At 46.9% G+C, this 14,348-nt stretch overlaps 1 protein-coding gene across 1 annotated transcript in view; it reads left to right on the plus strand.

Annotated features, from left to right (window-relative positions):
• PAPPA (pappalysin 1) overlaps positions 1-14,348 on the plus strand; it is a 230,519-nt gene that overhangs the window by 54,541 nt on the left and 161,630 nt on the right. Inside the window, exons 4-5 of the mRNA XM_032478289.1 lie at positions 2,662-2,955; positions 10,230-10,422. Coding sequence (XP_032334180.1) covers positions 2,662-2,955; positions 10,230-10,422 — 487 coding nt within the window. The remainder of the gene's footprint in view (positions 1-2,661; positions 2,956-10,229; positions 10,423-14,348) is intronic.

Consider the following 14,348-nt stretch of genomic DNA (forward strand, 5'->3'; position numbering starts at 1 on the left):
GGCAGGAGAGAATGTGCAGCTTAGGCAAGCTGAAGCTGATTAGCTCATATGGCGTGCCTCCATGATGTCCGGGGATCTTGCCGGCCCCAGGCCAGAATACATGGTTGTTCTCAGCTGTGACTTAACCCAGCGGGATGGCCTTAGGCAAGTCTCTTTCCTTCTTCAGGTCTCAGTTTCTTCCCATTTTAAATGAATAGGTTAGAGCAGGTGGCCTCCAAGGACCCTTCTCCGTGCTGAAAATTCTGTCCTCTTGGAAAAATCCACCAAAAGGGTCGTGATCAGAGTCTTAGAAGGGTTGAGCAGCGGGCTTCTAACGCTGGAGAAAAATACTCCTGACAATTCCGCGAATTTCAGGGACTGGCTCAGGACCAGGAATACAGAAGGCTATAAATCCATAGCATGTTATAGTATTTCAGGATGATGTCAGCCTCAAGCTATTTCACCTTTTAAGAGAAGCAGTGAAACAGGGCTCAAGCTCTGTGCTGTTGTTCTGTGAAAAGGGGAGAGCTGGGAGGGAGGGGATGAGGTAAAGCAAACAGAGCCCCCCTGGACATTAAGTCGACCATGCTGCCATGATCCAGGGAAATACCTGTGGGGTCCTGCCCCCTCCCCCATTTACCTCCATGTTAAAGCTTCATAAAGAGACAGAGAATCATTGGCACTATGGTAGCTGTTTATTTTAGAGCTCACCAGAGACGCAGAGTCACTTTCCCAAGATCACACAGCCAGTGTGAAATACAATGAAGATTGCAACCTATGCCAGGCTAACTCCAGTTGGCTTCCACCTCCCCATCCTGAGACGTGTTGATAATAAACAATTCCTCTGCAGAAGGCCCAAACCCAATTTATTAGAACCATATATATATATATATATTATACTTTTTTTTTTTTTTTTTTTTTTTTTTTTTTTACTCTCTTTTCCTGCTGTTACACCATGGTCCCTGGAAAAAGCCTTGGGTGGGAAGGGGATTATGTTTCATATTATGATTGACAGAAAATAATTGAGAGAGATTTCCTGTCTCAATTTCTCGTCCTCCCTGCCTCTGTCTGCCCCTACTCTCACACACACACGCATGCACGCACACCCCCACACACCCTCTCATACATCTTTATCTTTGTGCTGGAAGGCTCTGAGCAGTGCAGAATTAATAGACTCCGTGAGCCCCATGAGTAAGCAAGCTCACCCTCCCTGCAGTTCAGCCTGAGATAAAACTCCCCTCACGCCTGCTCCAGGCTCGCCAGTACAAATCAACAAGACCCTGCCTTCCCGTCATTCATTTGTAAGATGCTGCTCTGCACTCAGAGTCACTGCTTGCAGGTTGCTCGGACTTGAATCTTAACTTTCCCTTAAACACATTAGGATTTTACAGTTGAAATATCTCTCTGCCAGCCTATATGTATTTCTCCAAGGCCTAAAAATGAACAGAGAACCATGCTTATCCATCGATTTTACTGAGATCTGGTCCATCCATCTGCCCCAATTAAGCCACATTCAATCTTTTAAGACACGTGGGTTAGATTATTGCTTCTCAAACTGGAACATACAGGCAAGGCACCTGGGGCTCTTGTTAAACTCCTTATTCTGATTCTGTAAGTCTGGGGTGGGGCCTGAGATTCCGAGCGTCTAATCACCCTCCCGGGGATGCTGGTGCTGCTTGTTCTTGAGACACCCTTGGAGCAGCGAGTGATCAGACAGCAAGTAAGGCACTTGCTGTGTGTCAGGTGCTGGGCTGGCTGCTTACCCATGGCTAGTTAGACCTCACAAAACTCCTTTAATTGGGTTGGCGTTCAGCAAATACTCAACTTACATTTAGCAAGATGCCATACTCTGGGCCCTGTGGTCAGCATTAGCAGCAGAACTCAGATTAAACTCCCTGGCTTTGGAACCCGAGGATCTTGGGTTCAGATGCCAGCTTCCCACTTACTGACTTGATCATGGGCCGGTTACTTGAACTCTCTGTCAGTCCGTGCTCTTCTCATTGAGTTGCGAGATGCTCAGGTGTGATTATACACATGAAACACTTAAGCAGAGGGCCTGAGGATACATAGCAGATGCTCAAGAAATGTTGGCTGCTGTGACCAGTGTTGCAAAGGCGAGCACGCCATGGTGCTGGCCTGCATGAATGCATACTGTCATCAGGTATACAGAGCTGCAGAAACGGATTCAAGGATGGCGGTTGACTTGCTCAACTTCACAGAATTAGTGAAGGCAAAATGAGAGCCAGAACCAAGGTGCCTGGCCACGAGGGATTCATTTAAACAGATGTGTGTGGAATGTTTGTGAACCAGGCTGTGCCTTCTTTCCTAAGAAGTTACGGCAGAAATGCCTACTAGCCCAAAAATCAAAGACCTTGAATTCGAATCATGCCACTGCTTTTAAGGAGTTTGAAATCACCTTGGGTGTGTTGACGCACTTCTTAGGCACTGGTGTCTTCAATGGAATCACAAATGGATTGCAGAAAATGACTTCTGAGACACCTCCCTACTTAATCAGTGATTCATCTCAAGTTATAACAGCTCTCAGCAGGGGGGTTGTCACGAGGCGGAGAAGCCTGTGGGTACTCTGGGCAGCACCCACATTTACCCTGGATTGGTTTGGGGGCCCCTGCATCAGGAAGCAGGGTGCCCCGTTTGCCTGACGCTGTGGCTCTCCCCTCGCAGGTGGCATCGTTTTGAATCCCTCTTTCTACGGCACTCCTGGGCACACCCACACCATGATCCACGAGATTGGGCACAGCCTGGGCCTCTACCACATCTTCCGAGGCATCTCGGAAATCCAGTCTTGCAGTGACCCCTGCATGGAGACAGAGCCCTCCTTTGAGACTGGAGACCTCTGCAGCGACACCAACCCAGCCCCAAAACACAAGTTCTGCGGCGACCCGGGGCCAGGGAACGACACCTGTGGCTTTAATAGCTTCTTCAACACTCCTTTCAACAACTTCATGAGCTACGCAGGTAAGGCCCCGCTCTCTGCAGGGTGCTCAGGGCTGGATGTCAGACATGGCCTACACTCCTGGCTCAGAGCACCCTTGAGCGAGCTGCTTGCCTTTTCTAAGATTTCTTCATCCCAGCAATTCCTCATCCCAAATAATCTGGGTAGTATTCCTTCCGTGAGAACCTCAGGGGTATAAGGAAGACATGGCCTCTCGGAGTTCCTCAGAAAGGCACTTTAGGAAGCTGACCAGGACTGAAAGGCAGGAAACCTGGGGAGAAGTCCTTGCTCTGCTGCAAGGTCACCTAATGCCTTTGGGTCTGTCACATCCCCTCTCTGGGTCCCACTTTTCTTAAGAAAATGGAATCTTTGGAATTGATCTCCCAAGTTTCCTTCTTATTTTGCAGCTATATTTTTCTAAGCTGGTGGTGATAGAAACTTTTTTTTTTTTGAAACGCAAAACTCTCACATGCTCCTTTACTGTTTTACTACAGAAAAAAAACAATAGCATGCTTTTGGTTTTGCAAATATGTAATTATTACATGAGATACGTTTTTTTTCCCTAACTGCATATATCCTTTCAAAACCCTTTTTTATACCAATAGTAACAGTGTTAAGGACTCATTCTTTGGGTTCTAGGATGCTCTATGCTTCCTTTGAGCATATATCAAGGCCACTCTAGCCCTTATCACATCTTTGGCAAATTAGAACAAGATATCCCTTCCATAGGGCAGTCACAGCCCTCACTACTGGCCCTTTAAAGCCAGTAAGGCTTGAATAACACACGATCTACAAAATTGCACGTGGTTGCCCACCATCAAATTCTATTACAATATTCAGTTCAGGTGTCTCTTCCCCCCCCCCAAGACAAGCGAGTTCTGTGAAGGCAGGGATTGCCTCTAATACATCACTGTATTCTCAGCACCTGGCACAGGGCGTGATGCTTAATAAATGCTCATGAGGAAGAAAAGGAGGGAGGAAAGGAGGGGGCAGAGCAGGGAGGGAAGAAAATGAATCAGTTCTCCAGTAACAGGTATATAAAATTGATTCTTATCAGTAACAGTATTTCTACTTGTGTAAAGTTTGTTGTTTGTAAAGAACTTTAATATACACCATCTTATTTAATTCTCACAGTAAACCTATGGGGTAGGAACTATGCTCATTTCACAGAGGACAAAACAGAGGCTGACTGAAGCCATTGGCCCCAGGTTATAAGTATTGGACTCTTAAGTATTTTTTTTCCTTTTACTCTTGTGCTGCTCATCAAATGAGACCCAGCCAACGGTTGATGGGGACATTGAGCCATTTGGGTGGATTTCACACTCTCCCCCACAGAGATGCTGCGGGGGGCTGCCCTGGGTGGTTGTGTGAGTGGGACTCCAGGCTTCCATCTCTGCTTTAATCAGGGGAGCTCCCCCAACCGTTTTCCATTTCTGGTGGGGTTTTGCCTCAGTTGCACTGGGAGAGAGGCTTTCCCTCCTGAAACCCAGTAAACTGGATGATCACCAAAGGATCTTCCTGGTTTCCCATTTGGGCTGATGACCTCTGGGGCCTCTCCCATTTAGGGTTCATACAACTTACACCTGAGGTCTCTTGAAAGGTAAGGTCCGTACCCACCCTTGGCACTGTAAATAGCGCTTAGATTTAGGTCCCTAAAAAAGACCTGAGTGCTGGGTATTTCCTCAAAAGCAGATTCCCACTGGGCTCCCACCCCCAGCCAAGCCTACATCCCACATCCGGTGCCCGGTCCCCTCACAGAGCCGTGCTTACGTTCCATTTCTATAGCACCTTTCCTTGGCCAGCTCGACGCACATGGAAAATAAACAGTAACATGAGTTTGGAAGTTTGCCGGCCTCTTAGGGGCCAGGAGCTGCCACTAGCTACCAGACCCCCATAAACTAAATCTTTTTTGTTGTTGTTGTTCCCCTTTGTACAGATCTAAAGGGTGATTGATTTACCGTTGTTTTTTTAAAGGAACCCCTCAGCTCAGTGACCCATTAACAGCAGAACTAATTCACTGAGCTACGATAACAAACTTACACCCACAAAAGCATATTCAAGGCGACCACGAGCTTTGAAATGTTTGTTTTCCTTAGGATCTCTGATAGATGAGGTGACAAAAGCAGCTGGATGAAATTCAAAATGCAGAGCAGGATCAGGTTCTCAGGGCTGGGAGAGAGATGCACAGGGGTCTGCAATCAAGGCAAGGGGGCGGGGCCTTGCCGGGTCAGCTGCTTCGAGCGCCTTCCGTCCTGGGCGCTCCGACTTCCTGCAAAGGTGGACGTGTTCTGCGTCTCTGCCGCCCAGTAGGGTAGCCATTAGCCTCTTGTGGCCACTGAGCCCTTGAAACGCGGCGAGTGAGACCGAGGAACTGAACTGTGAGTCTTACGCAGTTTTTAATGAATTGAACGTGGCTGGAGGCAGGACTGCAGTAATTGTTGAATGCCTAGGATGTGCCGGACTCTGGGGGAAACACCTCCTAGGCTTGTCTCACTGAATCCTCAGAATAACCTAAGGAGGTAAGTGCTGTTACTGCCGTGCCCATTTTATAGATGGAGGAAGTGTGGCTTAGGGAGCTTCAGTAACTCTTCCAGGGTCACACAGCAAAAAACAAGGCAGGCCTTTTACTGCGGCGCCTATGTGTTAAGCAGTAATTGTTTGGCTCTATTCCTGATACTGGGGAAGTTTGAGACAGTCCCAGGCACTCAGATAAGCAGACACCAAGCAGGTGCTGGGGGCAGGCCTCCCGGAGAACCAGGCACGTGTGGTCACGTTGAGCTGTTGGATGTTCCCCGGGCAGGCGGAAAGGCAGCAGCTCAGATTCTGCTTCCTGAAGAGACTCGGCCACGGGGAGCACACCAGGAGGACGCTCCGGTCCTGGCCTCCTCAAGAGTGTGTAAACCAGGCCTGCCCTAGCCTACGGGGGCAAGTGTCTTGTCACCATCATTCTGTGTGTCCCTTCTAATAGGCACGTAGGCTTGACCCAGCAGTCCTGCCTTGAAGGAATATGTCCTAAGGGAAAAAATTCTCAGTGGCTGAGTTTAAAGATTTACTCAGTGTTTTTAGCAATTCTCCAAATATTAATCGGGCATTTACTACCTGCCAGGCAGAGTGGGGAAAAATGCTTGTATGTGAAAAATTAGAAACTTCCTGCAGGTCTGAAGAGAGTGGGTTGCTGAAGTGAATCTCAAGGCACCCATGTGACAGGACATTATGTGGTCACAGAGGATGACGTAGTAGACGGTAGAGGGGCACAAACGGAGAGCAGCAGAGTAGCACGGTGGCTCAGTGCATGAAGTTTGGAGTGTGGGGACCAGCTTGAATCCTCTGCGTGCTTTGACCTTGGGCAAGTCACTTTTCTCTGTTACTTCATCGATACTCGAAGGATAATCACACGTACCTTGCATGATGGTAGGTGAGATCATACAGGGGAGGGAATTAGCACTGCCCTTGGTATCTCATGAGTGCTCAATAGATGATAATTAGTAGGATTATTTGTTAACTATTTAATGTGAAAACAGCCCAGAGGCTAATGTATAGTATAGGACCTGGCACATAATATCCTGTATCATCACAAGTGTATATATGATATTTTTGCGATGATAGGAATTATAGAAATTCACCATAGATATTCACATCCATCCACACATACTTACATACTACATGTTAATTGTATTATCTCTCAGTAATGTTGAGGGTAATGTTTATTTCTTTGTAACATTCTTGGCACATTCCAAATGTTCTGCAGTGAACATAACCATTTATTACTGTCACTATTATTATCATGATCATTATTTTTAAAACAACAGAAGGACAGGGACTTTTACCAAGGGCAGCTCAGTTGTTCATGCACTGGAGATGGGTTAGCTTGTGAAATGCTTTCATCAGCTGTGGGAGGCAGGTAGCATCGTGATTCTGTACTTCACAGTGGGTGGAAGTGAGGCTTCCGGGGTCAGCATTGTGCCCGAGGTTCCACGGGGGGTGGAGGTCCTGAGTTCAGGCCCTGAGCCTCCTCCATGCTCTGTGGCCTTCCAGCTACAGGTGGAAATGTGTTCTTGAGAACAGAGTGTAGTTAGCCAACTCAGGGCACTGTATCCACCCTGTGGGGACTGGTGCAGGCTCCTGGAATACTGAAATCCCCAGTGTCCTTTCTGCTTGGAGACAGAAGAGTAAGATGGGTAGGCTGGTCCTAGAGCCCAGGATCAGGTGGCCACGGATGTCAGGAGGGGAAGCATGTGGCGGCAGGAAGCCCAGAGGGGCTGCCCAGAGGCATCAGCTAATCGAGGCAGAGTGTCTGTGATAAACAGAAGCCCTCCGGTGCCTCACCCAAGATCCCGACAGCGGCTCAGTCTCTGGGTGTGCTACCCTGGGAGGGGCGTTTTCCGACTTCAGCTTTTAAAGTTCAGACACAGTTTTGTTCTCCTACCAGGTTCTGTCTCCTATCCATTTTTTAAACGTTTTTATTGACAGACATGGGAATGGCTAATTTTTAAGTTAGAAAAGGAAACTGCTATTTCTTTGGGAGAAGAAAAGCAAACAAATCAGAATATAGAGAGGGAAAAAAATGCTGTTTTTCTTCTCCATTTATCTTGATAAGTGCTTTATGAGCTCCAGTTCATTGACTCCTCACCACAACTCTTGTGTGGTGGGTGCATTTAAATGTGCCCAGTTTATACATGAGGGATGTGAGCTTTAAAGCTGCTTCCTTCTTTTCGAAATGACTGATTAGAATTCTATTCTATGCGTGTGCCTCAAAGTACACAGTTATCCCCCAATTAATAGACGGATGCGTTATTTCTAATACTTTCACTATATAAGTGATGCTTCAAAAGACATCCTTGTACATATACTTTTCCTCATGTTTGTTCATGAATATCTATCGATTGAATTCCTAAATGTGATGTTGCTAGATCAAGGAGAATGAATATTTTACATTCTTTTTTTTATCTGCTTCCAGTTTTCCAACACTCCAGACACGTTAGTGCGCACGCACACACGCACACACGCACTTACTCTGAGTCACGAGGCAGTGAGCGTTTACTGAGCATTTAGCAGCACTCTTGGTGCTGCACTCTGTGTAACCCTCAGCGGCGTTCTGACATCAGCAACCTGGTTATCGTCATCATCATCTCCACTTCACAGCCGGGGAAGCTGAGGCACCGTGGGCATAAGATCACTTGCCCGGTTGACTCCAAATTCCTCATGCATGTATCTACGTATATAGCCCCTAACTTCCTTAGCTTAGCCGTCATGCCCTCCGCCTTCCTCTAACCTACTCAGTGACTTTTCCAAAGTTTTCGGGATGAAGTACAAAGTTCACGGTCACAAAGAAGAATGTCCCCGACCATCCAGTTCTTCTTAAACATTTGAGTACCTTCGGACGCTATTCTTCAGGCAGTGGGGTCGCATAGGATGTTTGGTATGCAGGGAGTTACATACGGGCTTGAGAGACATTTGGTCACTCTGGTCAGAGTGTTTGCTACAGGACAGCGGGCTCTTCTGCTTCCTCCAAGTGTATGGAAGACCTCCCCAGGGTGCTGGAAAGAGACTGTCAGAAATTGTGAAGGGGACCAGAGGCAGCTTCTGTGCACAGCCTCCTCACACCCCTGTCCATTCCCCAATCGGGATTCTCAAGGTCATGTCCAACTGCCCAGCACCTGCCCAAACTTATTTTCTGTTTGTTTGATGAAGGGGAGTGAGTTTATGCTGCAGGATTCCCAGTGGCGGGTTTATTTTAAGATCTGGCGAGCCCCGTGCTCCTCCGTCTGGGGTCCAGCTGCGGAAACCCTGACCAGGCAGACACCTCTGGGAAGTGGTGTTTTTGGAAACCAAGCCAAAACAGTGCCTCGCTCTGCCCCTGGGGCAGCTGAATGGGGCTGCTGGAGGGAAGGACGGAGGCAAACATCTTCCTTGAGGGGCGAGTCTCGGGTCATGGCCTTCATTGCGCATCCTTGAAGGGAGAGAGTAGATTGAAGGTCGTTAGATCGAAAGACATTAAGAGATTGTATTCCAGCCCGCCTTCCCCCACAGGCTCAGACTAAACTCCCATTTATCAAGCACCTGCAAGATACTTTGCCCACAATTTTTTCTTCTGTGCACTCAGAAAGAAGTTCTCATATTGATTCAAAATGTGGCCTTGGAGTCAAGACTGCCTGGGTTCGAATCTCAGATCTGCCCCCCAGCTCTGTCATCTCTGAAAAGTAGCTTGACCTCTCTCAGCTTCAGTGTCCTCCTCTGTAAAATGGAGGAATAGTATTTTCTCCAGAATAGTAGGAGAGTTCTGTGTGTCCGCAGCACAGTGTACCATGCCTGGCTGGTACTGGGCACACAGTAAATGTCCCAGTGACAGCACCACACGCAGAAGGTGTCACTGTCCTGTATCCCCGCCATGGACACTGAGCCTGGACCACGTCTGAGCCTGTATGACGCTCTGGCCTGTGCTCACTACGTAGGACACCACGCCTCTGTGGGCCTGAACTCCCTCTCCCGCAGCCCCTCCACTTTCTTTCCCAGTCTTAGCCATGCAGCCTAGTGGACCTCAAGTACCTCCTTCTTCAGAAGCCTCGTGGGTTCACCGGACTCCCCCAGTGTGCTGTCTCCTCTCCATCAGTGGTCAGCGTCGCAGACTTGAGCAGCCTTGTAACCACCTTGACCCATACAATAAACTGGTCTTCACCCTATAACTTGACTGGCAGCTCCTCAGCACAAGAATATTTTATGTTTCCATGACCCTTGGCTCAGAGCAGAGAATATGTAATTGATGCTCAGAAGGTTTGTTGGAAGGAAAATATCTCTGCATCAGTAAATAGCAGACTTAGTGAGTGAGCGGTTGAACAAACCTGAGGGCATGAGCAAAGGAACAAGTGAGTGTGTAAAGGAGCGAGCAAATGAGTGAGTGAGTGAACAAAATGAGTGAAGGAATGAGAGGTACTAAATGAGAGGGGAGGGAGAGAAGGGGTAAGGGTGACTTGCTGACCAGTGGCTTGGGGACCCGTGAAAGCACCTTGTCTTGCCCTTGTCCTTAGCCATGACCTCTGGGCCGCTCCCTCTCCAGGCTCAGACATGCCTTTTCAGTTCCATCCACCCTCCCCTTCCTCCTGTTCCCTCTCACCTGTCTCCAGAAGTGATGACTGCACTAATTTGTTCACAGACCATTAACTCTTGAGCACTGGAAGAGGCCAGCTCTGAGTTGGCAAGAGCCGGGGTGCTGGCTCTCCGGCCACCAGGAGACGTCATCATTCTCTCGCCTGCCCGCCTGTGCAGCGAGGTTCTTATCTTTCCCTCTGCCCACTTGCAGATGACGACTGCACGGACTCCTTCACGCCCAATCAAGTCGCCAGAATGCACTGTTACCTGGACCTGGTGTACCAGAGCTGGCAGCCCTCCAGGAAGCCGGCGCCTGTCGCCCTCGCCCCCCAGGTCATGGGCCACACGACCGACTCCGTGACGCTGGAGTGGTTCCCGCCCATCGATGGCCACTTCTTTGAAAGGTGAGTATGGCCTGTGAAGTGTCGATCCTTCTCTCTCTCTCTCTCTCTCTCCTGTCAGAAGAGGCAGACTTGGAAGGGAAGCAGCCTCGGAAGAGGGATTTCAGTGTGTTTTTGGTTCTTGATCTTATTTAATGAGTGCCTGCAACGTTTAGTACAGCGACTGGTCCATGTGGGCATGTTGTAGAGTTGGGGGGTCAGGGAATGAGTGATTGCTAATAGAAATCAGCAAGTAATGGTGCATATTTTAAGTGAGTGGATGTTTGGCTTCATTATTAAAAACATTGAAACCTCTCTTGCATTAACCTCCCCTGGGATGGAGGTACTGGCCTCACCTCCATGAACGCGAGAGTTGAAATTGCCTCTGGTTAATGGGCAAACACCTTCGTATGCATGTTGTATATGAAGGGTGCCTTACACACGAGCTTGTACATATGTGTGCATTATACGCATGCACATATATATTTGTACAATTAGAATCTTTGCCTGTGCCTAGTGTTGCTTTATAGAACTGAAGGTAGAATGTTTAGAAGATCAGGGGATGATAAACTGAGGCTCGAGATGCCTCAGTTCAGCTCCCGGGTCTATCACTTACTAGCAGTGAATCGCTTTCCCTCCCAGTCTTATTCTCTGCCGCTGAAAAGTGGGTCTAATGATGCCTCAGTGGCTGGAAGGTGGAGACCTGAATCAAGCAGTTTCCTGGGGTGCCTTTCAGCATTGGGAGCCCCTAAGGAGCTCAGGCTTTAGGGAGTTGTAAAGGGTTATGAGAGCATGCTAAGATGTTGACATCTATTTTGGATGGAACTTGGCTATGATTTCAGGCGGATTAGTATATTGCCCTCTCCCCCCAGCCCTTCTTGGGGATGTCTTATCTGGTAACAATGGTACACAATGTTAATGATGGTGGAAATAATAACCAGCTCATAATTAATGAATATTATTCTATGGTTGTGGTTGCCGGTGTTTATCAAGTGCTTACCCTGCACCCAATTCTGCACTAAATGCTTTGCAGACAGAGTCTCATTTCATCTTTCTAGTAATTTTATAAAAGGACCAGCTTCTTCATTTGCCAGGTGAGTCAGGGATTGGAGCTCAAAGAGGCGAAGAGATCTGACCAAGAGCCCATGGAAGGTGATAGGGCTGGGCTTCAACTCACACCTTGCAGTGTCTTATCCCAGGCTCTCCTGTCTTTCATTAAGTCCCTCCAAAACTCGAATTACGGAAGAGGTGTTACCCCTCCTCTCAACAAGGCCACAGAAAGTGGTGGGGAGCTCTCATTTACAAGCAGAAGTGTGCGTATGTGTGCAAAAACTATATTAGATCATGGCACCACACTAAATTTGGGCTCCAGTTTTCCACACTGCTATCAGTGCCTGAATATAGGACCTTCCTTTGACAGCTGGGTGAATGTGAAAAGAAATGCACTCCGTAGGCCCTCTGTAGACACCTGCCTTCCTCTGCCCCAGCCGTCCTCACTGGGGCTCGGAGCTGGGTTTGGGAAACCTCATGTGACACTTCAGAGCAGCCTTTCCAGCAACCCATACATTTATTTATTTTTTCTGTGTCAATGAGGAGTATCAGACTTTTGGTCAAGCCTTGGCCTTGATTCCACTTAAAAATGGAAGTTTTGTAAATGAAGGTTCCTGTGTATGTATTCAATTTGCATTTCATAAAGCAGTTATTGTCCATTAAATAAATACCATCTGATTGTTGGAAACCCATTGGAGGGTTAATTGTTGTGTAATGAGATATGTCTCTATTACACAGAGCCCTCAGCTTCGATCAATATGTTTTTAATAACCTATAGTCAGTTGGTGCTTGAGGCTCATACAATAGCTATTCTGTTCATTCTAAGATTTCATAACAGAGTTATCATATGTTAAATTAAAACTGACATTTTAGAAACATGTAATGAGGGTTAACAGCTAGGTAGACCATAGTCTATGGCTAAAGGAAGTAGGTCACCAAGTTCAATAAATTGTTGTAAAGAAATGGAACTGTCACTCTCCCAGGCACACAGAGTTCATGCTGGAAATTGGCTTAGTACAAAATGCACAAGCTTTGATGTTGGGTTGTCTGTGTTCCCTTCTCAGTTTCACCACTCCCAGCCTATGGGACCCTGGGCAAGTCATCTCACCTCTTTGATCCTCTCTGACCCTCTGAGTCTTCTTCCATAAAAGGTGCTAACCATGCCCGCTTCACTTGGATTCTGTGGGGAATTCAACAAGATGATTTCTGTGATGTGCCTAGCACACATACTCTATGTTCAAGAAATAGTAGCTCCCATCTTGTACAAAGTTGTCCAGAGCTTTTGAGCTACTTGAAAATTCTCTTTACCTGCAAAGTCTCCGGTGTTTTCCACTACATCCATCAATGCCAACCTCTCGCCCCTGGCCATCCTCATGTCCTCCTGCTGTTCCTCACATCTGTGGTCTAAGAGAATACAAGGGTTTTCCTTAAAAAAACATATTCAGATACTCCCACAGCCTGTGTCCGAACACATGGGCAACTGAATAAATAATTCAAGGCCACCTTGGGCTTTTTTAACTCCTTTATTTTTATCTGTCTTGCAAACATATGTTGACTAGATGGTTTCAGTTTTCTGAACAATGGACTGTGGTGTATTGGAAAGAACACTGGACAGGGAACCAGGAGACCTGGGTCTGAGATCCTTGCAGCCTCATCCATTCCCTCTTCCTCTTCCGCCTCAGTTTTCTGATCTGTAAGCTAAAGGGAACCTAGCCTTTCTCAACTAGGTTCCTTTTCCAAATCTTAGAACACAGAAAATGACTTGAGTAACTATTTGCTCAATTCTCATAAGGATGGTACATAATTGGTACCATTCTAGGTGCATAGGAGAGAGGCTAGTTCACTATATACAGTAGATGCCTTAGAGAAGAGCTGTCCAATAGGACTCTCTGCAATCATGGAAATGGTCTGTACCTGCACTGTCCAATATGGTAGCCATTAGCCAACCAACTGTGGCTATGGAACAGTTGAAATGTGACAAGTATAACTGAGGAACTGAAATGAATTCTACATTTACTGAATTTTAATTAAATTTAAATAGCCACATGTGATGGGGGCTGCTGTATCGGACAGACTAGACTTGGAGCTCTAAGCTTTGATTCTCATGGAACCTGGGTAAGAAAGACAATCTCTTCCAGTGTTAGCATCCTGTACTTCCATAATTTCAGCCTGTATATACGTGTGTGTCTGTGTGTCTGTGTTATGTTATGGAAAGCAGAACTCCTGGATTTTAAAAACTCAGAGGATTTATGGTTTCTTTGTACAACAATAAGGTAGAAGAATGGAAACCTGCCAATAGGTCAAGGGTGATGTTCCTGAAAGTTGTAAAAACAAGTTTTGAAAATGCAGCATGAGGTCACCACTTCTTGTTAGAAGCACAAGGCAAAATCCTCCAGAGTGCCAGTTCTGAGATTGTAAAGACCATCTTGATTCTATCTTCAGGATCTACCGCAGAGGTTTGAAGCACAGTATTATGCAGTCTCTCAATGCGTAGGATACAGCCTGATTTTGGTAAAGCCTGTATTGACTCAGTGCCTCTCTGAGCCATGACCTTGACACAATTACTTTGTACTCGTTATCCTCAGTTTCCTTACCTATAAAATGGGAACATCACCGACCATACTCAGAACCACACCATTGCTTTTTAGTTACTGACTTTGCTTTTGCTTTTGGCCTTCTTTTCCCAGTTTCCTCTTCATTCATCATTCAGACTGGTCTTTCTAAAATGTGAATTAGATCATGCCACTCCCTACTTTTACATATAAGCTACGTGTAGTCTACAGGACCTCCCATGATCTGGCCCTTGCCTATTTGTCCAACTGCCTCTCTTACTGCTCTTCCCTTCATTTGTGACTCTTGCCACACAGGTTTCTTTTAGGGCCCCTATGGACCAAGCCCTT

This window comes from Camelus ferus, chromosome 4 (assembly GCF_009834535.1).
Source record: "Camelus ferus isolate YT-003-E chromosome 4, BCGSAC_Cfer_1.0, whole genome shotgun sequence".
NCBI classification, from domain to species: domain Eukaryota; kingdom Metazoa; phylum Chordata; class Mammalia; order Artiodactyla; family Camelidae; genus Camelus; species Camelus ferus.